Here is a 25,798-nt window from a genome sequence, read left to right as displayed (position 1 = left end):
ATTCCTCCAGCCATCACATGTCAGTCTCTGATGTATTACACTACAACAACAGTCAGTCTCAGGGTGTTTGTAACCTGGTCTCCTTGAAATGGGTTGTTGTTGAGACTGTACAAGAGGAGCTCATATCCAGTTAGTGTCAGATTAACAACATTAAAATGACAAAATACAACTAACAAGTCCTCTCATGCTACTTGGCAATCACACCATTGTTTGGAAATGCCTCAACAAGCCTTTTAGACTTGCAAATTGCAATTTGACTAACTAATTAGTGAGTGATAACTTACTGCCGCCTTCTTTAAACACATCTGGCTACAAACTAAAAAGCAAGGAGTCTCCTCTCAGTCTGCACAAACAGCCGTTACCTCGTCACACATGCTCCACAGTAACTCCAAGACGAAAGCTGGAAATCTGCAACAAACTGTGACACTGGTTTTACTGTGTATTTATTTTGAGCTAAATTTGAAATTTCAGCAAACGTTTTGTTTCAGGATCATCGATTGTAGGGTTGGGCATCGTTTGAAATTGAACAATTCCGGTTCCGATTCCGATTCCACCTTTCGATTCCGGTTCCTAACGATTCTCAATTCCAATTATTTTAAGAGAGGGGGTCAAAAAAGTCAGCATGGTCTAAAATGAGGGAGCACCAAAGTTATTTTTCCTACAGAATTAGATTCTATTTGTGGTGCTAGCAGATAGGGGTCTTAAATGTATGAACCTAAAGCCTACATTATATCAAATTATATTACATTCATTTAAATGACTTCACAATAACAAAATATTTGGTTAGGCTACAGTTTGTGTCAAATAACAAGTCACAAAGTGACTTTACCCCTTTAAGTGTTTCACTTTCAGTCAACTCCTTGCAAAGGTTTTTCATTTTTCTAACTGTGTGGATCACTTCAGCCAGCCTCTTCTCTGCACCAACAACAATCCTTTCTCTCACGGATGCTCATGTTTTGACTCAAGCTCCTTTTATTCTGTTGCAAAATGATTCCACCAGCCGTTCTGTATAAAACGTATGAACAGAACACGGAATGGGGAGCATCGTTGTTCCGTTAAACCGGCAGCAGAGGATGTCGTCATAGAGCCGACTGGACGTCTCTGTGAGGGAGAGCCCCGTGTAAACAAGCAATACCAGCGTAATGAGAGGTTGGAAATAAAACGGAATCTCTGTTTAAAACGGGCTTCAGTGTGTAGGAGAGGACGGACAGTTCACAGACAGGTCCGCTGTCAATGTGTGTGTGTGTGACAGAGAGAGAGCAGGTCAAGGAGGGGCTGAGTCAATAGGTGTGCTGCACGCAGCTCTGCAAGGAAATAAGATGTTACACGAATACACGCAGGCAAAAAATTAAAAAATCAATGTGTCGGTCTGCTTAACGCCACGGTTTGAGGGTGGTCTGTGCAGGCAAATATTAGCTTCTTCTTTCCTGTTTTACTGGTGGTCGGCGGTCAGCACGGCGGTTGGCGTGGCGGTCAGCATGAATGAAAATTGCTAAAGCATCGTGGAACCGAAAATAAAAATTCTGAACGATTCCAATGGAATCGAAACGTTAGAGCCGGTTCCATCCGGATTCTCCGTACCCAACCCTAATCATTTGTATGATCAGAGTCTGTACTGTAACTGTTGATTTTCAAATGATCCAAATTTTAACTTGCGATCTTTATTCTAGCACTAGATGAAACTAGGGATGTCCCGATCCGATCACGTGATCGGAAATCGGGGTCGATCACGTGGTTTCAGACTCGATCGGAATCGGACGTTACATCCCGATCAGGAATCGGATATATTACATATCTACATGTCAGGGTTTTCCTATCTGTCTAAAGCTAAGACGGGCCGCAAGGGGGGGCGTATTATTGTGAGATTGTGATATTGTTACATCCCTAGTAGAGCACAAAGAACAGAAAAATAGTGGGATGATACAGTTGATCTACATTAAAAACTTTACTGCATTGCCAAAGTATCGGATCGGGACTCGGTATCGGCAGATACTCAAAATCAAATGACTCGGACTCGGGGGCAAAAAAATGTGATCGGGACATCCCTAGATGAAACCCTGTTAGGAAAAGCCAGTATCCACAGTATCTGTCCATCCACACTGCTGGTATCACCTTACAAACTGTATCAACTGATAAAGTTTTAAGTGAATGCAGAAAGCATTCAGAACCTTATTCCGAATCCTCACCCGTCATTTATTTCACATTTTGTCTCAAAATTCTTAAAATCCCAGAAAGACAGTGATCCCTGCAGCTCTGCACTGACCGAGGCTTTCTGGAGGAAAAACAAATGCACCTCTCAGACTGAGAGTCAGGATGCTCTGATCTGAACAGACCACGTTTGAGCTGCTTAGCCTCAGTCATGTCAAGAGGAAAGCAGGCATCGCTCATCGCCCACCCACTACCAGCTCTGTTGTGAGGCTCATGCTGTTTTTCAGTGACAGATAAAGGGAGACTGGTCAAGATCGAGGAAAGCAGAACAGAGCAAAAATATATGATACATTAAAAGCAGGTCCAGAGAGCTCAGGACCTAAAACTGGATCAGAGCTTCACTTTCCTACAGGACAACGACCATGCGCACACAGCCAAGAGATTTCAGGGGTGGCTAGGTGACAATTCTGTGAATGTCCCGGAGAGGCCCAGGCAGAGCCCTGACCTGAACCCAAGTCAACATCTCTGGAGAGACATGGCAGTGTCTGTCCAACCATGTCCCCATCCAACCTGAGAAAGACCCAGAGCATCCAAAGAGAGGGAGGCCAGAAAATCCTCAAAATCCAGATGTGTTACGTTTGTTGTGCTGTACCTAAGACGACTGGAGGCTGTAGTTTCTGCCCTGGGTTTGAAGGTCTGAATACTTATCACCATGATGTTTCACTTTCTCACTGTTCTTTTTTTTCTTCCTTTCTTTGTCTTTGGGAAATATGGGGAGGGGAGGGATGTGGACATAATAAAAACAACAATAAAAAAACTGTACTGTCTACCTGCCATTGATACTGTATCAGGATGGATATTTTTGTTCTCTTTTGTACTGAATTATTAAGTTATTACAAATGTTAGCTCAACATCTGTTTACACAGAATTTAGTTTAGTATCAAACTTCATGGCGTTATTCCCAGAGATCTGTCTCCACTGTTTTCTTCAATTTCTATCACTTCTAGTCTTCTACAGAAGTAAACGTGCTAGCCAGCGAGCCCTGTCCTGTCCTGTCCTGTCCTGTCCTGTCCTGTCCTGTCCTGTCCTGTCCTGTCCTGTCCTGTCCTGTCCTGTCCTGTCCTGTCCTGCCCTGTCCTGCCCTGTCCTGTCCTGTCCTGCCCTGTCCTGCCCTGTCCTGTCCTGCCCTGTCCTGCCCTGTCCTGTCCTGTCCTGTCCTGCCCTGTCCTGCCCTGTCCTGTCCTGTCCTGTCCTGCCCTGTCCTGTCCTGCCCTGTCCTGCCCTGTCCTGCCCTGCCCTGTCCTGCCCTGTCCTGTCCTGTCCTGTCCTGTCCTGTCCTGCCCTGTCCTGTCCTGTCCTGTCCTGCCCTGTCCTGTCCTGTCCTGTCCTGTCCTGCCCTGTCCTGTCCTGCCCTGTCCTGCCCTGTCCTGCCCTGTCCTGTCCTGTCCTGTCCTGTCCTGTCATACTGCTGCGGGGCAACAAGTCAGAGGACGCATCATAACCTGGGACAACAATGTCAGATGCTCTTTGCAAAGGACAATCTACCACCACTGGGAGCGTTTAATCAGCACCCAGCAATAGGCCACATTTGACTGCAAAGAAAAGGTCAGACAGACTGATTGCATTCAAAGGCAAATACTTTGTCCAATGAATGTTGGGCTTGACAGGCCATGCTTGGACAGGCTAATGTCATCCGGGTCAATGAGGTTACATAATATCCACTTCTGCAGTTGTGAACAAGAATCTATCAGGTTAGTTCAGGTGCTAAAACCTATTTTGGTTTGACCGGTTTAGTCCACAAAGGACAGGAAGCTTACCTTGCTCAGGATGTGGATGATGTCGCCTTCTTTCAGAGTCAGCTCGTCCTCGTTCGTGGCCTCGAAAGCGAACATGACCTTGCAGTACTCCTTAGCTGGGGAAACCAAAATATTGGCGTCTACTACGGTGGATGCACAGATGACAGGGATTTACATGCACACAAGGAAACACCAGGGAAAACGTCAGCATACCACACGTAAGCATACACACATCCATTATTCTCCTGCCAACACGTACGCATACACAAGCCAGAACTCTATGGCAGATGTAAATAATGCTACAGAAAAGCTAACACACCAACTTCAAGCATGTAAAACACAACAATCAGCGTCTCTCACAGTGACGATCTGGTCAAATGAAACACACTTCCCACGTGTCAAACTGTCCTGTTCAGTACTTTAACAGTCTTTTACCTTTGGATTTGCTGTCTGCGTCTGCTCTCTGCAAGTCTGTCGTGTTGGGATGGGCGGGCTTTGCGGCAGATGGTAATGATGGGACTGGCTAAAATGAAGCAAACCATACATATGGAAATGATTCATTGGATATGGGTGGATATAATGGCTTCATGTGGAGGAGTCCTGTCTATGAAACAGCTTGTTTCACAACTGAATGAGTTGAATCATCTGATCATGGCTGTGTTCTTTAGTAGAAATGAGCATCAATAATGTTGTTAATTGAAAGAAAGTAAAGAGTGAAACATAGAGGGCTTTGAGCTTTCTGCAGAAAATGATGATGAGAAGGTAACAAAAAAAAGATTTATATGGCAACAACGAAGAAGCTATAAATAAAAAGCAGTGCGTTAGTGTTGAGGTTAACTTGTTGAAAGTGCCAAACAGAATTACTCCGCGCAACAGAAAATGATAAAAAAAAAATCTAAATGTCACAAGAAGGATGCTGCATGTCTTTGATATTTCTCCTGCAGGGCCGGAGGAGAGCACTAAGTGGATTTTGTGGACTGGTCGAGGCCAAATGGAGACATGTGAGGCTGGGAAAGGAGAGTGTGAGAGCATGCGAGGTGGTGGCATGTGAGGAGTGGAGGAGAGTGAAGGAAGCCGTGCTGAGCCAGAGAGTGAGGGCTGCTGGGAAGAGGAGAGAGAGGGGCAGAGGGAGGCGTCTCAAAGCTAAACTCAGTCTGTGTTGTTACTTCTAATACTACTAATAATAAAGTAAGTAAGTAATAAAATAAGTCATGTGAATGTCAAAATTCAAGATTGAGCAGCTGATGATGCATTTGCCTCGGTTTCAGTTTCAGGCACTCTAATGACAGAAACAAGCCTCCAGCTAAAATACTGTGAAGTGATTTTCTTTTGTCATGTGCATTTGCTGATGGCAGGAAAAACAGGTGTATTCACAACAAACAGAAACTTCAAATGAATCTGGGCATGTTTCTTCAGTGTAGACAGTAAACAACACACCTGTGGAGCTGAATGTGTGTCAGGTTAAAGCAGGAAACTGACATACGGTACTCATGTAAAATGTAGATGTTGTTAGTGAGACTGAGGGAATTTTTGTTAGACTGCTGCGAATTAATGTCAGGAGTTTATTTTTCTATTTAAAAAGCAAGAGACGATGAGTCCAGTCCTGACAGCAGAATGTTTCAACACATGTTAAACATGTTAGACAGCCTGACTAACAGATTGGCGAAATATGTGACTTAATTGAAATATCAATGTGGGATATATCTGTTGGTGAAACTCACTGATGCTTTGCTGCACAGAAATCAAACACAATGTGAGAAGTCGACTTGAGAAGCATGTGATTGGCTGCTTCGTCATGTTTGACTGGACAGGAACTGCTGTGAGTCACTGAGTTAAAATAAAATAATCATCTCCAGACCGGTGTATTCCTGCTGAACAGAAAACTCTTTCAAAAATAACTTCAACCTGTATCTTTTTAATTTCCTGCGATATTTACTACTGACACCACTGGTGTGCTTTCCATTACTGGAACCTGAGGCATTTCACCCTCTCACTGTCTGTCTGCAGATGTGCTGCAGATTTTACACCAGCTATTCTCTCACATTAGATTTTAGACAGTGGTTACGCAGCAGCAGGTGCTGAGGCTATTTTTATACGTTTCACTTTCAAACACTTGGGCAAAACTGCCAATAGTTATTCTATCCATGCTTCTTAGTCAATGCAGTTAATGTGTAATTTAGAAACGTATGCAGGAATTTCTGTTAAACATTTCAATGTGTCCCTCCTTCAATTATAAAAACTGCAGTTTTAATTGTCCTGATAAATCTTTAAACTGATGGCTCCCGTTGACAGCTGTTGGGGTTATGTGCAATGTTTTGACGTGTTATGTACAGGCAGGGATAATCTGTTTTGTAGGGACATGTATGTAAATAGAAAGTACACTTTGTGTTGCTTTTCCATGTCTGGCTTCACCGACATTTCTTGCATTATGTGCAGTTTTTTTATTCTGAATTTGCCTCAAACTTACTTTGTCCTTCTTCTCCTCCATGTCGGGGCTGGGCAGGCGAACCCTTAGCTTGACAGATCCTTGACTGAAAATATCTCCAAAGCCGACGCCTCGGATCTTCTTGGGCTGAGCGATAACCCCGTTCCCTGAGGAGGGCGGCGGTGACGTGGGGGCGGCCGCGCTTTCCACCGCACTGGCATCTGGAGAGACGATACGAGAGAGAGTGAATAAAAATCCACGGGTATCACATTTTACTGCTTCCCTCCAGCTGCAACACTGTAAAGCACTGGAGATGTAGGATTTGTGTTGGAAAATGTACATTTCAGCCAGCAGTGGGTGCTACACTTGTGTGTGCGTGTGCGTGTGCACAAGCTTATCTCCCTCTAACCCAGGGGTGTCAAACTCATTTTAGTTCAGGGGCCACATACTGGACAGCCCAGTTTGATCTCAAGTGGGCCGGAGCAGGAAAATAACAGCATAATGACTTAGAAATAATGAGGACTCCAGATTTTTCCCTTTGTTTTAGAGCAAAGAAGTACAAGTGTATTATCAAGATGTTTACAGTTCATGTACTATCCTTTTACAAACATTATGAACTTACAACTACCGCATATTACTCTTTAACACAACACAAACACACACTCAAACTCTCTTGTTTCTGTTTTGTTCTCGTCTTGTTTTCATTTGCTAGTTTGTGATTTTGTCCATTTGTCACTTATCTTGTTTAACTTAAACATTATGAACAATTTGAAATTTCTTAGGAAAAACATGTGCAATTTCAATAATATTATGCTTTTTCTTCTATATATTCATCGAGGGTATTGGACCCTCTGTTGGGCTGGTTTTGGCTGGCGGGCCACATGTTTGACACCCCTGCTCTAACTAGTATTATATTATCAAATATATGAATGAAAAGATGAATTCATAGAAACTCAGTAGCAGTTTTTTCTGAATGTCTCCAGTTCACAACATCTATATTTCAGAACAGATGCAATATGGAGAACTTGTATCACATCAAATTTAGCACTAATATTCATTCATTTAACACATTCAAATGCAGTCACGCGCACACATGGCTCTTTAACAAGCTGCTGTACCTCCCAGTCATGTAATAAGCAAACAGATGATTTAGCAGATTAAGCCCTAGGCCCGCCTTCTTGTAGAGGCTTGTTTGACTGGAGCTACAATCGCACCTCAACATCTCCACTGCTAAATTGAATTCTATTGACACTGAACAAATGTGGCATGACACAACAACAGGAAAGAGTAGTGAGAAACACCCTGCACAGACATTTCTACTACCTTTCAGTCTGTCTGCAAAAAAATGTCTGAAAAACATTTGAATGTATGTGATTATGTTTCTGTGGGTGTTGGCAGCTGTCATAAACTAAACCTTGTGAATTCACTGGCATTGTTCTTGCACAGTGTTCCTGAACTTCTTGTGTGCTTTAAATAGCATTGCAACACTGGAGTTTACTTCAGTGCAGCAGTTACACCTTTATAGAGCGTGGCTTGTAGACTCTTAGCAATTATTGTATTATGTTCCAGTCAAACGAAGCTGCACCCTTCACATCTATGAAGTCCTGCTTGTTTTTTTGTTTTCTTATCTGTCTGTCTGTACCGATCTCATCTGCTGCGGTGTCGTTGGTCTCTCCTCCGTCCTCTCCCTGGGCGTCCAGCTCTTTGACGAAGTTGGAGGGAAACAGTCCCGACTTTCCGTTCGAGGCGCCGCTCCACCAGCCTTCTTCAATCTGCACAGAGAAATGAGAAAAATATTAAGGAGAATAAATCTCAGACCTTTAAACTCTGGTGGGACTTCGTCAAATTCTACTGGGCTTTAACTTTAACAGGCAAGTGCTTAGATGCAGCAGCCCATGTCTGCGTCAATATAAAAATGCATAAAAAAACATGTTTCAAGCTCTATCATTCAATCCTGCAGTTAAAAACGTCAAAAACTGAACCTGTGGGAGAGTAATGTTTAAAACCAACTGGTACAGAATGATCTTAGATCTCAAGTTCCCTACACAAACATATTGTATTTGCAAAGTTTCACTCAGTGCAGTCTCTGCTGCTCAGATCTCTTGTTCTGACTTGCCACCACCACAAATATCCAGCAAAGAGTCAGAGTATCTTCAGGGGTTAAAAACACATCATCGGCCTATCAAGTGCACTGTGACGAGGTTAAAAATTCTTGAACATTTAAGAAAGTTGAAAGTGAAAAGTACCTCTTCAGTGATCTCAATGATCTCTCCGATTTTTAGCTCCAGCTCGTCTTCATTCTGCGGCTGATAGTCAAACAGCACCTTGCACAGTCTCTTCTTAGGCTCTGTGAAAACAAAGGGAGTCCGAGAGACGCCTGTTAGTTGCCGACCTGCTGTGTGGTTGTCCATGAGCCGGTCTGCGGTTTGTTTTTGTTTTTAATCAAACACTGTACTGCATGTGTCCCCTGGCCCTCTCCTTAATGTCAAATGAGGTGCCGTGAGAACTGGGACAGGTGACATGCGAGCAAGGTGAAAATCTAGGAAGTGGGAGGCCACGCCACGGCTCCTCCCTCCAAGGAACAGGAATGATCAGCAAAGTTGCTCTGTGGTGGCGAGCAGACACGCCCTGCTGAACAAGCACAGCTGGCTGAGAAACTTTACAATAGAAGAGCAAATGGTGTGTAAAAATGTCAAGTGAGATTTGTTAGTAAAAGTACAGGAGCATTATGTTTATATGGATGTGCAATATCATATGTGGTATTATTTAGCTTAAATTTTGATTTGTTCAGATGTTTTGTTGAGCCCTGATCTCTTCTGTGTTATGTGATAACTCCATTTGCTTATTCTACATGTTCAAAAGCAGAGAGGTCAGTGACAGCCACAAGACAGCATGATCAACAGTAACAATAACTGACTTAGAGCACATGTCTAATATCTTATTAACTACATAATCATGTACTTGTCTCTTTATATCTGAACACAGAACACATATCTTGATTGATTGATTGACTGAAATGAACAACATTCTCACACTTATGAACCTCAGGCTGCAGAGCTGAGAGGAGACAGTACAGAGTGACAGCTGCTGCTTCAGGTACCAAAGGACAGTAACTAACTGCAGTAAGCAGATGTACTGTATCACTGTTTTTTTACTATTCTATTCACATTATGAATGGAAAACACATATTTTAGGAAGCTACAGGACAGGTAGACTAAAACTGGAGCATCAGCGAACAGCAGGAGAAAAGCCCAGTCACTATTACTCTTTCTTAGTATTACACTGTCAACAGGTTTGGATGCGTGTATGAGAATGTGTATCAGATATCACTCAGAGTCTCTGCACATCACAGTTGGTGACATAAGTTTCATCTTTTGTTACTGTTTACAGGTGAATTTCCCCCTGAAGTTGAGCTCTGGCCTCTTTCCAGTCAGAACAGAGACACAGTATCAGCAGCTCAGGAGGAGAAGGCAAAGACAAACTGGATTGGTGATAAGATCTTTGAACAAGACTGGACTTGGTGGAAGTATGCGGCACACGCACATGTGTATTTATGCATACGTGAGCTCACATGCAGCGACCACAGGTGGAACTAGAACGGCGCTAGGTGGAGCACATACCTCCACCAACCTCCAAACAAAGATACTACAGATTATTATTAGGATCTAGTAGTAGGAAGTTCAAGCAAAAATCTGTCCAGGTTCTTTTTCAATATGCATTCAGTATTTTCAGAAAGTGATGACAATTTTGGAAAAAAAAAAAAGTTTTGCAATGTTATGGAAGAAAGTCCAGAATCCAACACTTTTAACAGAGGTTTGTCCCTGGACTGTTCCCCGTCCCCTCAGCAGGTCTGGTGTAAATCAGTTCACTGAGAGACGTGTGCAAAAACATCTCTTTGGTGACGAGATTTGCACAAAAGGTCACAACTTTGTCTTAACCTGTCACACCATTTGGTTTTGCAGCAGCTATGCAAAGACAGTTTCACATGCGCTGAAGTCACTGCTGATGCCTGAGTGCTGGAGGTGTCCCTCACCCTCAGCATAATAAACTGCTGTTGCAGTCTGATATCAACTGCAAAGGACAGAAGATGAGAAAGGGAAGACACTGTAATGAGTCCTGCTGCTTCATGCCTCCCTCTCACGGCTTGTATCAGCAATGCAGTCCATCATATTACAGATAGAAGCATGACCATCTTTGCTTCAATTCACATAAAATGAATATAAAAAGACTATAGCTTTATGATAGACATATTCAAAAAACAAATGCATCTATTCACAGCTGGACACTGTATGCACTAGAGGAAAACACTGTGATAGCAGTAACACTGTATTTTTGAAAGTGAATAACTATTTACGTGCCAACTAAATAGTATGTTGGAATTAGCATCTACCAACATCCCACCAATCATCTGCCTGATGTCAAACTGCCTCATTCTTTCAGTCTTTGTAAGACTTCCTGAGTTGTCCTTGAGAATAACAGATTTTTCTGAAAGCAGTGATAAGGCTATACATCTATGTCTATATCTATCTTATGCTGATGGATGATACAGAATCTCTAGAGGGTTAAAAAACAGATAAAACACAATGTATGTCAAACCGAAGCTGAACACTTCACACCACTGACCTGACACCATGTAAGTCCATTTAAACTACTGCAATAAACTGAGTATGCAGGTGTGTGTATGTGGGCACTGAGTCATTGTATTTCAGTAGTGTTAGTACGAACAGACATCTGAACACACACACTTCAAACTACTAAATCTTACTCCTTGCAGCTGCGGGCGGCTGAGGCTGGAAGCCACCGGTGGGGATGCCGATGGTGCTCATCCTCTGGACCAGGTTGGCCACGTTCCCGGCGCTCTTTTCTCTCCTCTGAGGCTGGAAGGTCTCTTCCTTGGCCTCGCTCTTGGTTTCCTTGACCTCCTTGGAATCCTTCTTCAATTCCTAAAACACACAACAAATATTAAGCGGTGAGCATTTTCTCACTCTGTCTTCACAACAGCATACTTCATTATCACAGTCATTCTAACTACAAGATGGAAAACAACATTTCACATTTGGAATCTACTGCTTAGCCTATACTATTTATTCAATATGTTTGTCAATGACAATAAATACAGTTATTTCCATATACAATTCAATAAAGATCTGGATTTGGAAATTAAGAAAATTGATTTTTCCAAACAATAAGATAAAGCTGGCTTTAGTCAACTCTTCAAATAACTTTTGTATTTTGTGTAAAACTGCAAAGAAACCTGCTGTTCTGTGTTTATCCTTGTATTTCTTCACAAGCTCTGCCACTGGATGACCATGTATCCTAATGAAAATGCTAAATTCTAACTTGAAAGATCATTATTTAATTGTTTTATTGTCAACTACTGAGTCAATTCATCAGCATTTTTCATTTTTATTTTCATTTCATATTGTTTTATTTTTAGAAGACACAATTTAAAAGGTGTCTTAGTGTTTTGTTGGTGTTATCAGGTTTACTTCTGACCACTGACCATAAACAGCATTTTCTGATGTCAACCTATAATCCTGAATTTCATTCAGTAAGTGAGGGAGGATATGAACACTGTGTCAGTGGATTGTAACTGGATCAGCAAAATCTAACCCCAAAAACCCTATTGTTCCCTTTGGGACTGCAGCCAAACACACAGTGTGGTCAACAAACCGCCTCTGGATGTGGTCAGAGAAACTGAGAAACTTTGTGTCACAATGACAACAACATATCTCCAACATCTACATGTGATGTGACAGATATGCTCACAAAAACACACATTCCGACAGGAGGCAGCCACCTGAGATCCCATCCTATTGGAGGAGGAGAATCACCAAGACGTTGTTTAGACAGAAAGGGGAAACGATCAAGATGCATCATTTTCACACTAGATAGGGGAAGTGAACAGTGTGTGAACAGGATTCTTGTGAGCCACACAAAGTCACAAAATAAACCAGAACTATGGCAACCACCACCGGTGCTCAATGCAGCATTGTGCTAGTTACAGCCCACTCATGCTAAATCCAGCTATTGCTAATGATCCCAATTACATCACACACAGCGAGGCCGTAAAACAGCTACCACATTCTCCCAGCCTGGGAAACTCCCTGACAACAGCACAAAGTCCACAACACACCTTCACTAAATACTGCCGGTGTAATAGATGACAAGTGTACAGATGTATATGGACATGCCACACAAACACATTCAAACCTACAGGTAACTTTGTGTCCAATTAACTAGAAGAGCAGGTTTCCTGAAGCCTCTATCTCTGAGACAATCTGAATATGTGACATTACTGACACATGAATGACCAATGATTCATGTCAATGTGTTTAAGTGCCCATGGGACTTGTATAATGTGATTGACTGTTTTCTTTCTCTAATAACCTTTCATTAGCTGACGATGCCTAGTAAAGACCTTTTCAATCCTTATGGAGCCGTGCTGTGGAAATCATACCTCCTTTTATTTTCATGTCCAGTTCCCAAATCCACTCAATCCAGGAATCTAGATTCTAGAAATCTAGAATCTAGAAACTGTATTAAGAGTTCATAACTCCTGCTAGTTATCAAACTACAACTGTTTTATGAGCTCATTTAAATGGTGTAATACGACAGAGGAGAATTCCAAATTTCAATAGTAGAGATGTGAATAAATCTTATCAGAATCAGTGAGCCAATAAGCACAGTGCATGCTGGGACCAAAGTTAATGCTGGTGAAAACTAAAACATGTACTGTGATCATGTGATGTGATGAAAATTGGCACAAAAGCAGCATGATTAAGGGTGTTTTCACACATGTTTAGTGCGCACTAACACTGCAGGTGTGAAAACACCCTAAGAATCAAAGTCAGAGAATAGAGAGCCTAAGCGGAAGCAGGAAGTAACGTCGCCATGGGACCTCAACTCGGAAAAAGTCTCCATGTAAGTGAACGGGAGTCAAAGTTTTATTTCGTGATCCGATTGAATGAGAAAAAAATATGACCTCAACCTGTTTAAAACATCACGGTTCATGAAGAGAAATCAGCAGTTTATCGTGAAACGGCTACAGAAGAATGTATTTAGTGTGAAGACGCTCTACGGACTACAGATCTGTGTCCCACAAAAAATACCTCACCAACTGACACGGGAAAGGAAGGACGCCATGTGGTGACGTCACCTACATGACTTGTAGTCTTTCTGCTTACAGATTCTTCTGAGTTTTATTTTACAATAGTTTTACAACAAACTGCTGATTTCTCTTCATGAAACGTGATGTTTTAAACAGGTAGAGGACTTTTTTTTTTTCTCACGGCACAATTCAATGGGATCACGAAATAAACTTTGACTCCTGTTCACTTACATGGAGACTTTTTCCAAGTTGAGGTCCCATGGCGACGTTACTTCCTGCTTCCGCTTAGGCTCTCTATACCGGTAATAAACTAATCAACTGTCTCTGAACAATGATGTCAGAAAGGATTTTACAGCTGACTCAGGTGACAGTATTTATTGGTTTGGAAATCTGGACTGTCAAAGAAAACCTGTCACATGAAGTCCAGCAGTGATATACGGCTGTGATCAGGAGGACAGGAGGACAGGAGGACAAGAGGACAGGAGGACAGGAGGACAGGAGGACAGGAGGACAGGAGGACAGGAGGACAGGAGGCTGGTGCAGTCCTGCTCTCTGCAGCTGGACCGTCTCCTCAGACCTTAGACTTCACTTCAGACCGCTGCAACTCGCAGTTAAGTCCAAATAGTTCAGATAAGACAATAAGTGGCAGTTCTGCTATCTCTTCATTAGATACCTGAAAAAACATTGTGTGACCTCAAACAATCCTCAGGTCTCTCAGTTAAGACTGAAGTTTAAAGTAGCTCTTCAACCCAGAAAAGTCACTATATCAACCTTAAATCTTCAAATGAACCTGTTATATGAAGAAATGACTTTCTATTACTCATAGACCAATAGACCAGAAGAGATCAGACTGGACCACAGTGGTTTCCAGCTGTGGAAATGACATTATAAGTGTGTGTGTGTGTGTGTGTGTGTGTGTGTGTGTGTGTGTGTGTGTGTGTGTGTGTGTGTGTGTGTGTGTGTGTGTGTGTGTGTGTGTGTGTGTGTGTGTGTGTGTGTGTGTGTGTGTGTGTGTGTGTGTGTGTAGCTAAACAATGATCCAGTTCACCATCCACTTCCCAGTTGGTTCACACACGCTGACTTTGCAATTTCACTGGAGAGGAAGTCCAGCTGGGTGGGTGTGTGTGTGTGTGTGTGTGTGTGTGTGTGTGTGTGTGTGTGTGTGTGTGTGTGTGTGTGTGTGTGTGTGTGTGTGTGTGTGTGTGTGTGTGTGGTGACACAGTACATAAAGTTCACAGCCTCAGGTTCAGATCCACAGCTCTGCTGCACAAAACTGTCCAATGTGAGAAGACAATAAACAAATACACATGTGTTACTTCCCCATTCTCAGCAGAGTGCTGTTCACTGACAACGCTGAGGAGTGTGACCACACATCACCACTGTATACACACTAACACACACACACACACACACACACACACACACACACACACACACACACACACACACACACACACAAACTATTTTCCACTTACTGTAGCCACACATCTTGGGTGTTAATTACACTGCAAATAAACTCAGCTCAGCAAACAAAGACAAAGTTTCTTCTTGTGTTTGACAGTCTACGGCCTGAGGTGGTGAACTTTGCTAACTGACCTCTGAGAAACGCTGTGTGTGCACTTTACTGTAAATATACCAATAGGTTTGTTTACTCGCAGCTCTATTTATCCATCTAAACAATCACCAACAGGATATGTAAAAAAAAAGAAAAAAAAAGGGGAAGGTAGTATTTGAAGTCTTCAGTAAAGCTTGGACTTCATCAAACTCAAACCAGTTTATATTGGGTTATTGCAGATAAAGCTATATTTGTTTATGTCGGCAGATAAAGAGGAATTACTGGTCAAAGACATTTTTTTTTGCCATGTTGGTGTGTGGTCTGAGTTTGTCTCAAAAACCCAGCTGACTCCTTTTAACAAATCCAGTATTGGTCAATTTAGATCCAGAGTGTGTGTCTGTGAAGGAGCATGCTCCACTGACGACAGGAGAGGGGCTCTCTAAAAACATCAGTGGGTTAGGAACTGTTTTTCAGCAGCTCGAGCCGGAGCTGTTGGATACTCGAGGAGACAATCGTGCTACTTTAAAACCATCGCTGCTTGATCGCTGCAATTTGTGTCAAATGGTGGATTCTCTGAGTCACAACTCAACGCCGACACAAAACATTTCTAGGTTCAGTGCTGGTGTATCATTATCTGTGACATCCATCGTCTACAAAGCTGCTAAGGAATAGAAAAAACATAAGGGCCTTTGTAAAAACTTGCCTGAGAGCACTAATGTTTAAGTTCTAGGGGAGTGACGAGATCGCGTTAAAAATCTGTCTCGCGAGATTTGTGAGCTATACAAACTTCTACCAGAGAATTTTGGCTGACTCTGCTTCTACTTGTGACCTGTGGGGGCAGTAATGCGTCTTTGCTACGTCTAGCCTGCCAGAACCTAAAGAAGGAGAAGGAAAAGAAGAAGAGGAGGAGAAGGAGTGGAAGCAGCAAGCAGCCAGAATGACGTCGGAAAATACCGGTATGACCATTGAAGATGCCCCCGCCACTTTTAAATCCTTCGTTTGGCAGCATTTTGGGTACCCGGAGGAAATGATAAATGGCAGTAGAGTGACTGATAAGACACGGACAATATGCAAACATTGTATGAAAATAATGCCGTACGCCGCGGCTAATAGGCTACGAGCACGATGCAGAGACGTATACAGCACCACCACAGCTCGGTACTCAAATCAACAACTGCACCTGTGAAGAAAACACCAACAGGCCAGACAACGCTGACAAACACATTCAGACCTCAACTTCCACAGTCAATAACAAGAGACACAGGTGTTTTCATCGCAGCAGATATGAGGCCATTTTCTGTGGTAGAAAATCAAGGATGTTGGCGACTCATCCACACACTAGAACCGAAGTACAACATCCCATCACGCACGCATTTTACCCACACAGTGATCCCGAACCTCTATGAAGAGTCCAAGAGCAAGGCTGTACAGATCCTGAAAGATGCAGAAAGCATCGCCATAACAACAGACGGTTGGACATCGAGAGGTACGCAAAGCTGCATCACAATTACAGCCCACACAATCAACAATGACTGGGAAATGGAAAGTGTTGTACTACAGACTCGCCCACTTTTCGAGTCCCACACAGGGGCAAACACAGCTGAGCTACAGACAGCTGTTAGATTATTAGATTAGACTATACTTTATTTCATCCCCAAGGGGAAATTCGTTCGTGACAGCAGCATTTACTGACTGGGAGCTTTAAAGTCCCACTCCCGCGACCCTTTTCGGTCATTTTAAAACCAGCTCATTAGCAATGCACATTAGCAATGCCACCTCCTGGCACCCCACCCCCCGCTCGCTGACAGCTGGACATTGTACAATTACAGTTTCAGCGCGTTTAGCGTAAAACTCCACACTGGGATTCGATCCCAGACTGGAACATAGTCCTTGCTCACGGTGCAAGCTGCTCTACCAGGTGAGCTACACCTGTTATACCTTGACAGCTACACCGAGCTGTGAAGCCTTTCACCTCTGAGCCAGATGCAGAGCGGGGCGGGAGCTTGTAGCACTAGTGCCCTCCCCTGGAGCTGTGACACGTCAGCTCCAGTCTCCCTGAAACTGCCAGTTTGCGTCTGCCATTGGTTCACAGCAATTTGAAGGCAGTGCCTTCGTGCACGGTACTGGACCCAAGGTTATTCTTTTGTGTGTGTGTGTGTGTGTGTGTGTGTGTGTGTGTGTGTGTGTGTGTGTGTGTGTGTGTGTGTGTGTGTGTGTGTGTGTGGCCTGTTGCTGACAGACAGAGCAGGCGGTCAGAGTGAGCTGCTGAGAGAGGTGTCTCGTTTTCTGGGAGAGCAGCTGAAATATATCACACACAGACGGATATTTGACCACATGGAGTGAACGTGCAACATAACATAACGTGACTACTCCACTACCGATAACAGCATCACTAAGGATGGCTCAGCAGCCATCCCTGACTCCCAAGCACATTTGAACCCAAACAGAAGGAAGATGATAAAAAGACATTTCTGTGTCTTCTTTGAACAATGTCACTCTCCTCTGTTCATTCAGACATACTTAGCTGCCCTGTTTACTGGATTCTTCAATCAGATATTCCTTCATTTTGAAAAGTGGTTCCACACCAGGAGAAACAAACACACAAACACAAACACACACCCCCTAAAACAATGTCATATGCTACTTTAGGAACAGTGTAGGGGCAGCGACAAACACTCAGCCCCAAATTAAAACCACATCCAAAATGCCAATTGAATTTCAGTTCTGCTCATCAGCTCCTTAACACAATGAGCCTTTACGACTCTGCAGAGACATACCGGTACATAGCTATCTACATGGACATGTCTATCTGTCTGTGTCATGCATCAGTGCAACAGCATGTCCATTTGTTTAGATACAAGCGAGAATGCATGGATAACGTCACTCTAGTGTGAAAGATGCACCACAGGAGAGTGAAGTTAAGGAAAGAGAAGGTAAAAGAAAGATGGAGAGAAGAGGAGACAACAGAATACAGTGATTGTGGTCTTTGGTTAACTCAATGCACCCTTCCATATTTGTCCAAGTGCCTTACATAGATACTTGTATTTTTATAAATTACAGTCAGCACAACCCTGTTTCCAACTGTACAACACACCTCGAATCAAAACCCTATGACTCATACAGTAGCACCAAACACATAACCAGACATTTCTATCTTTATGGCCCTCTTCCACTGATTACAATCTTCTAATATTACATCATAAACGGTGTCAATCAATCCACACTGACGACGGCAACGCACCTTTGAATTCTTTCGAATCCAAGACATGTTTCATGTCCCCCCGATCGCTCAGCTGCAACACCGGTTAAAGGCAGCAGGAAGAAGAAATGCAACATCTCAGCTGACTGTAACGTTCTCGGGAGCAAAGTTCAACAGCCAGCAGGCTCCTTAGAGGATTAACTATCCAAGCTCAGTGACTGGGCCAGACTGTTCAGCTGATTACCTATCTCACTACGCAGGATTACTGGATAGGGAGAACAGGAAAGATGAGAGGGGAGAGGAGGCCAGAAGCACTGGAGTGGCTCATCTCACACTGCATTAGCTGTGGAAATGTCCTGCTTCACAGCCGAGCAGCCAGGTGCCTCCGGTGCTCTACCAAGACATAACTAGAGATGACTCCACTCACCTCTACACAGATCTACTGGTCTGCTGTGTAATCAGCTGCCTGGAATCATTAGTTTCACTTAGTTCATTCATTTCAATTAATAGGATGTTAACTAGTAGCATTTTAGCCCTGATTGTAAGCAATGAAGTCATATTTCTCACTTGATTAACATGAATTTAATCCATTTTAATACACGTCATGCTAGTAGATCTGCTAGGAGTCATCAAATCATAGTGTCATCAACATGAGGGAGGGGCTTCAACTGTGCTGAGCATTGCAGGAGAAGTTACACTGTGGATTTCGCAATGGAAGGGCTCTTATTTGCTTCTAACAGTACAACGGAAAAACAGTCAAGTTGTGTATTATTTAACAGAGCACAGAGGAGCCTATTGGCCATGGTGTACTTCAAGCTGAAATTAAATATTACATGAAAACAGTGAATTTCTGACACAAAGTTTTATGTACAGTAAATGTTATGTCATACTGTTTTGTTATAATTTCCACATAATGCAAAAACAGAATGAGAAATAATCTAATGAAGTGGAAACGTTGCCTGACCTTATGTGTGTGGTCCTCGATGTGTCGAATTAAAAAATCCTCTATTGATGACAATATATAGACAATTGGTAATTTTATCAGCCACTGCAACTGGAAGTAAAATCATGTGGTTCAGTAAGATTCTTAAATCTAATTTCCCTCAACGGCCACTGGCAGAACATTCTTTAATTCTCACAAGTATCAAATAGCAGCAGCTCATGCTATCAACGGGGAAAACACAGAGCAGATTGAGGCCTACTTTCAAATTGTCCTTGTGATACCAATAAAGCTTGCAGTAAAACATCTGACTTTACTTTTAACGATCAATCATCTCACACCCTTCATGCAACTCAGCCAGACAACGACTACTGTACACATACACAGTCTCACTGCATTGGTTTGTAGTGATTTACAGTTACACCAACTCTAAAGACCCTCTTCCAGTGATTAGCAGCAGTGTTTGTCAGTCATGGAAAAGCCAACAATTGGCTTTCACCATCAGCTCAAATGAGCCAGCAGCATGTATCAGCTGTGGCTGCTTGATGTCGGCGTGTCTGGGGAAATCTGTGAGTGGACCACATCTGATGCTTGTGCAGACTGCTCAAGTCTGATGCTGCCAACAGCTTCAATAGTACAACTTAATGCAGGGGTACAAACTCATCAGGGTAAAAAAGGTGACAAGATACCGACCCCCTAGGGTGGTCCGGGGGCATGCAAGGCCAAAAAAGGCAAAAAAAAAACAACAACTTTAAAGGTGAATTTACAGTCAATTTTAGCATGAGACTAGGGTCCAGATTTACTAAGGTTTGTAAAACCTTCGCTCATGCTAAACCTGCACAATTGATAAGCAGCCATTTTCCTGAGAACCTACATTTCCCTCAGTATAAAAAGCTGAACATTGCCCATACAGGGCTCTAAACAAACATTTGTAGCAGGTTATTTAAACCTTAAATAATGCTGAGGGTCCAATGTGACCTGTTTCTACATTTGAGAACAATAAAAACACCAAACATTATTCCTTGGACTTCTATTGTGACCCAGAATGGGTCATACATGGAAATATTTCACCTTTTTCAAATCAACAGACACAAGTAGTAACTTGTTCCCGGTACATTATCACCAACACAATATTTGGTGAATTGGTCATTCCTGCCACTACACTTTTATTATGATATTAACTATATTTTATTATTTGACCACTTAAATCACAGGAGCATGCTGATTTGTTGAACTCATCCTATGTAAATATTAATAAAACTCAATATCCAGTCCATGTTGTCCCTGTGTGATGTTCAGGGACAGGTCAGGACAGTCTGCAGTTATAAAGCTTTGAGGTTGAAGTTTATATTAATGAAGAAGCACTGTGAGACTGTGACTGACCACATGTCAGCTTTAGGAGAGACAAGCGTGTTTTTATGTTTGTTTTTCCCCCCAGTAGCTCCGCAGTATATTGAACCGGCTAAAACATGGGAGGACACGCTGTATTTATCAAAGCTTGGTCGCCGTGCTTAGGCACCAGATCGGTTTGAGGCTTTGAGCTGCGTTCATATTTATACTTTCATATTCCTCAGGCAGTCATCAGTGTCGGCGGCTGTCCTGAAATGTGTGTTTCTCTTCTATAACACACATTCTACATCTTGGAGGCGAGCGACGTCTTTCCACCTACGGGCTTCCTTCACCTTTCAAACGGGGCAGAGTTCCGTGTACAGGAGAGAAACAACCCGAGCAGGTCTGACGTGCACAAGAAAACAAGCAATTTAACACCGAATGTGCGCCGCTACGGCGGCGCTTTGGGTTGTGACCGTGCATGACGCACGTCTACATTGAAAGTAATGCACGTAAAAGATGCAACATCTGAACGGCCCCCATGTACATACGCTTTTATCAAGCAAAAAGATGCAGACAGTCCAGGTGCATTGCCTCACTCAATCTGAACCCCCCCCCCCAAAAAAAAAAACATTTTTATTGCGGATTTACACAAATCACACAAATGACAATGTCAAATGTCAAAACGGCGAATTTCGCCTAAAGGTGACGAGTTTGCACCCCTGTAAATGGTATTACAACAGCGTTTAAAGGGAAAGTTCAACATTTTGGCAAATTCGCCTATTGCCATAATCCCTATAGTCATAGGAGTAGATTCATTACTTTTAGTTATCAGTGCATGTTGTTTTGAGATCCGTGGGGCAGAGACGTGAGCTGCTCAGTGAACACAATGGAGGTGAACGGTACAGGTCCCCTGTCCCTCAAAACTCCGCCGGTCTTATAATGTTATATGTTTTTTCTCCTCATGTTCCTACACTAGAGAACTTGTTCTTCTTATCACCAAACGAGGCTGCTCTCTCTCTGACAGCTGATTTTTAAATACCATGAATGGAAAGCATAGGAAATGTCCAGATCTGGATGTTTCATATGCTGTCCAGTGTCCATTCATATTGCTGTTATTTCAAGCGAAAAAGACAAAGATGCAATTAATTAAGATTAATCGCGATTAACTCAGGAAATTTTGAGATTAATCGTGATTAAAAATTTTAATCGTTTGACAGCCCTAGTATAAATATGTAATATTACAACACATGAAGCAAATACTTGGAACTACTTGCGCTTTTGAAATCACTCCGCCCAGCAGCTGCGTCTGTAATGTAGCTCCGGTTACGCATTTGCCTTTTGTCTCGTAATGTTACATGATTATTTTATAGCGTGGTGAATGTGCAGGTCACAACTTCTCCTTGAGAGTGTTTTGGAGTTGTTGGATTGTGTATTTGATGAGTTTTGAAGGAAGGGGACCTGTACCATTCACCTCCATTGTGTTCGCTGAGCAGCTCACGTCTCTGCCCCGCTGATCTTAAAACAACATGCAGGTAATGAACCTCCCGCTATTATATATATATATATATATATATATATATATATATATATATATATATACACACATATATATATATATATATATATATATATATATACACACATATATATATATATATATATATAGGGATTATGGCAATAGGCAAATTTGCCAAAATGTTGAACTATCCCTTTAATTGCTCAGGTCAGCTTCCTGCAGCAAAACAAGCGAGTTCTGTTACAACTCAGTATTTGGTAGGATCCACGTGATATGACAGAGAAAGTCAACATCTGCTTCTCACCTTGACAAAGTTGTCGGGGAAGAGTCCTCGTTTGCCGTTGAGGTCTCCCTCCATCCATCCATCCTCCTCTATATGCCGCACGTTCTTGATGATGTCGCCCAGCCGCAGGGTCAGCTCGTCCTCGTGGTGAGCCTCATACTCGTACTCCACGACCACCTCTGCTCGAGTCGGGCCGAGGGAGGAAATCCAGAGGAAAATAAAAGATGGCGGCGGAAGAATGGGGTAAGAAAGAGAGGAAGTCAAACAAGGGGAAAACAAGGAAGAGTAAGAAGAAAGGAGAGGCAGAGAGAGGAAGGCCGTGGGACAGGAGAGATAAGATGAGGAAGTTTAGGTGGAGAAAGAACGGGGTGGAGGAAAACAATAACACAGATAAGTTAACAAAACATCAAATTGATATTGTACTGAACAATGTGTGAGTAATATTCACATGACAATGGCTTTCAACTAAAAACTTCATCCTGCTACTTTCTCTGCTCTGACAAACAGTAACAAAAAAAAGGGAAAACTGAAGAGTAACTAAAAAATTGAAAATAACAGAACAGCTGCCGTAATTAACACCACAACTCTCGCCTTCAATGTGATGTGTGAATCTAATATTTTAATAAAACTATAACATTATTAAATTTGGATTGGTCATATAATGTAAATAATGTTTTTCCACAGTGGTTAGCTTATTTTTTAGGACTTCAACTGTCTTTAACTATATTATTAGCTACTTACATCATTGTAATAAAGTACAAGTATAAAACTATGACACACTATGCTGTTATATACCATAATGATATAACATATCAACACATGTACTGGAATGTCTGTGATTGGAATCAGTTTCACTTTTCATCCCATGACTTTTACAGGATGGGAAAAGTCAACAACAGGAGCAGGTGCCATGTGAATCAATCAAATTCTCAACCAATTAGAACATTTGCACACAAAAAAAGAAAATGTAATTTGCCAACAATGGAGTTTGGAGTCATTTGATTAAAGAGACAGCACATGAACAGGACAGAAGTCATTCTTCTAGGAAGGCAAGTGGAAGGAAGATTATGTGATGGGATTGAGGTGGGTCGGGCTGAAAATCCACTCCAATGGCTCCTAATATGCCGTATAACACACCTGCACATTTGCTTATTCGTGTAATTTTGAGATCAGCCAATCATGCGACAGTCACAAAATGCATAAAGTCATTTAGATAGGCCAGGAGCTTCAGGTAACCTTCACTTTAGCATCACAATGGTGAAACTAGAATTACCACCTGCACCATTCAGTCTAGTTTCAGGTTACATCCCTTGGTGTTAAATGTTGTCATCACTCCTGGGCAAAGACTTGAGTTATGGTTGAAAAATGTTTTCTCATGTCACACTGACCTTGACCTTAGACATCTTGTGAGGTTATCATGACTGTGACCTCGCTCGAAGTCGAACCACCAAAATCTAACCAGTACATTCTGGTCCTAGTGAAATGTTTGTGCCAAATGTGAAGTTCAGTTAAAGCATTACTGACATGAAGATAGATATCCCAGAAACAACCACAAAGCAATTTGCTCTCAGTGATTATATACATACCAGCACAAAAGCATATATTCACACAGTATATATTTAGTCTGAAAACTCTTTTCAGTTCACACCAACCCAACCCTGCATTAACAATGGCTGCTGCTCTGTGAAATCTTGAAACAACACATCTGCAATAATCATCTTTGACTGCTTCAATATCCAGCAACGTATGTTACGTTACGTTACGTTACGTTACGTTACGTTACGGTAGGGTATGAATGAATGAATGAATGAATGAATGAATATTTTATTTTTATGTTGTGCCAACATTATGGCCCATCCCATATGGGATTACAAGACATAGCCTATTTACTAAGAACATCAGAAACTAGACAATCCTTCCTGTTGGCATTACCCGGCACACAAATGTAGGCTACATACGACACATAGAGATTGCCAAGACACGTGACCAACTGGGCGGCAACGTCATCAGAAACGCAAAGGATTGTGGGTATCTTTGGCCAATTTCCCCCGATCTACATAGCGCGCTAGACATGGACAATGTAAATAATAACAAAAGTACAATAAAAAACAGAATTAACTGGCACAATGCAGCGGGCAAAGGAAAACAACAAAGAACCAAACCGCCTAAAACTAAATCCAGCCGCAAAGAAACGATACGAGGACAAAATAAAGACAATCAAAGGGCTGGATCCCTATAAGCATAAGGTGTGGTCCGCTGACATTAACCTGCTGCCCAACTTCCAGCACCCATATACCGTAAAACACCAAACAAGGGCCCGGGCGTTTATTTGCTTAAATCGCTCAAATCAACAGGCGTTTATTAGGGACCTGCGTTTATTAATAGTGTTCAACCTGGACCTCTTTCTGGGGAAAGAGGCTTCACTCTGTGGCGGGAGGCGGCGGTGGAATGATACGTGCGTTTCTCAAGGCATTACTATACGGCCAGGGCGGACTCGTTCTCTGTCTCGCTGACCTCCGCGGTCCTGGCCCGCACAGGTACCAGGAGACTGAGACCCCCCGTCATGTCGGTCCTCCGCCCTCCTTGATCCGCCGCAAGTTGCAAAAACCCTGCGGATGCCCAGTCTACTCCTCTCCCTCACTTCAGCACCTGTGTTGGCTCGCACCACCGTCCTTTTTTTGTTGTTGATTGAATGAAGTAGGTCTATAACTAATAATAATGCAACGTATAGCCTAACTAAATACGCGTATGAGTAATCAGAGAACAGTAGGCTGTTTACGCTACTTTTAAAAGTCATTTAAAACGAGGAGCGAGCCGAGCCGAGCCGACACTGTGCAGCCCGGGACAGGTGCTGAAGTGCGGATGAGAGGAGTGGACAGACCGGGCAGGAGCAACCAGCCCAGAGGCGTCTCGTCGGTCCTCGGCCGACTTTAATGTCTAGAGACACCCGCTATATTTGCATAGAATATTTTTTGGCAACCAGAAAAACAATGTTTGACCCGGCGTTTATTTGGGATGGGCGTTTAATATAAAAATATTTTGCTACACCCGGCGGTTAATTGGGACCGGCGGCAATTTTGACTCGGCCATTATTTGAAGTTTTACGGTATAATTATATGGTACTAAATGTAACTTTTTGCCCTGTCTATCGTGCGAACGACTGTTGCAATTCACAACACAGCAGGTTGACGGCATCTTCAAACCAGAGCAGTAGATATTTGAAACTAGCGTTCTTGCCTCCACAAATTCAAAGTCTGGCGCGTTTGTTTGTGCCAAAGATTCCCACAATGCTTTGCGTTCCCCGCCGGGAATACGTCATGATGACGACACGCTGGCAATCTCTATAGCAGGGTTTCCCGCAGCGCTTTCCTGTTAAGGCGGCCGCCTTAACAACAAAGAGCTGCCGCCTAAACTAACGTGTTAAAAAAATTAAAATGTAGCGATATTCCCCGCCGCCGCGACCCCCCCCCCCCCCCCCCCCCCCCGTCGGACG

The 25,798-nt window shown here is 42.7% G+C and overlaps 1 protein-coding gene across 2 annotated transcripts in view; it reads right to left on the bottom strand.

The window, feature by feature from the left end:
* Window positions 1–25,798, bottom strand: part of cd2ap (CD2-associated protein) — a 79,440-nt gene that overhangs the window by 39,590 nt on the left and 14,052 nt on the right. The window contains exons 2-8 of one of the 2 annotated variants that reach the window (XM_084001160.1): window positions 22,327–22,484; window positions 11,135–11,312; window positions 8,616–8,716; window positions 8,012–8,141; window positions 6,412–6,590; window positions 4,380–4,467; window positions 3,966–4,087 (exon numbers count right to left, since the gene is read on the bottom strand). In XM_084001160.1, the coding sequence (XP_083857286.1) occupies window positions 3,966–4,087; window positions 4,380–4,467; window positions 6,412–6,590; window positions 8,012–8,141; window positions 8,616–8,716; window positions 11,135–11,312; window positions 22,327–22,484 (956 nt within the window). The remainder of the gene's footprint in view (window positions 1–3,965; window positions 4,088–4,379; window positions 4,468–6,411; window positions 6,591–8,011; window positions 8,142–8,615; window positions 8,717–11,134; window positions 11,313–22,326; window positions 22,485–25,798) is intronic. The other variant, XM_084001161.1, reaches the window with a different exon arrangement.

Source organism: Trachurus trachurus (genome assembly GCF_905171665.1).
Source record: "Trachurus trachurus genome assembly, chromosome: 24".
NCBI lineage: Eukaryota > Metazoa > Chordata > Actinopteri > Carangiformes > Carangidae > Trachurus > Trachurus trachurus.
The sequence above is the reverse complement of the archived record's forward strand: the minus strand, read 5'-3'. Positions and strand labels throughout refer to the sequence as shown.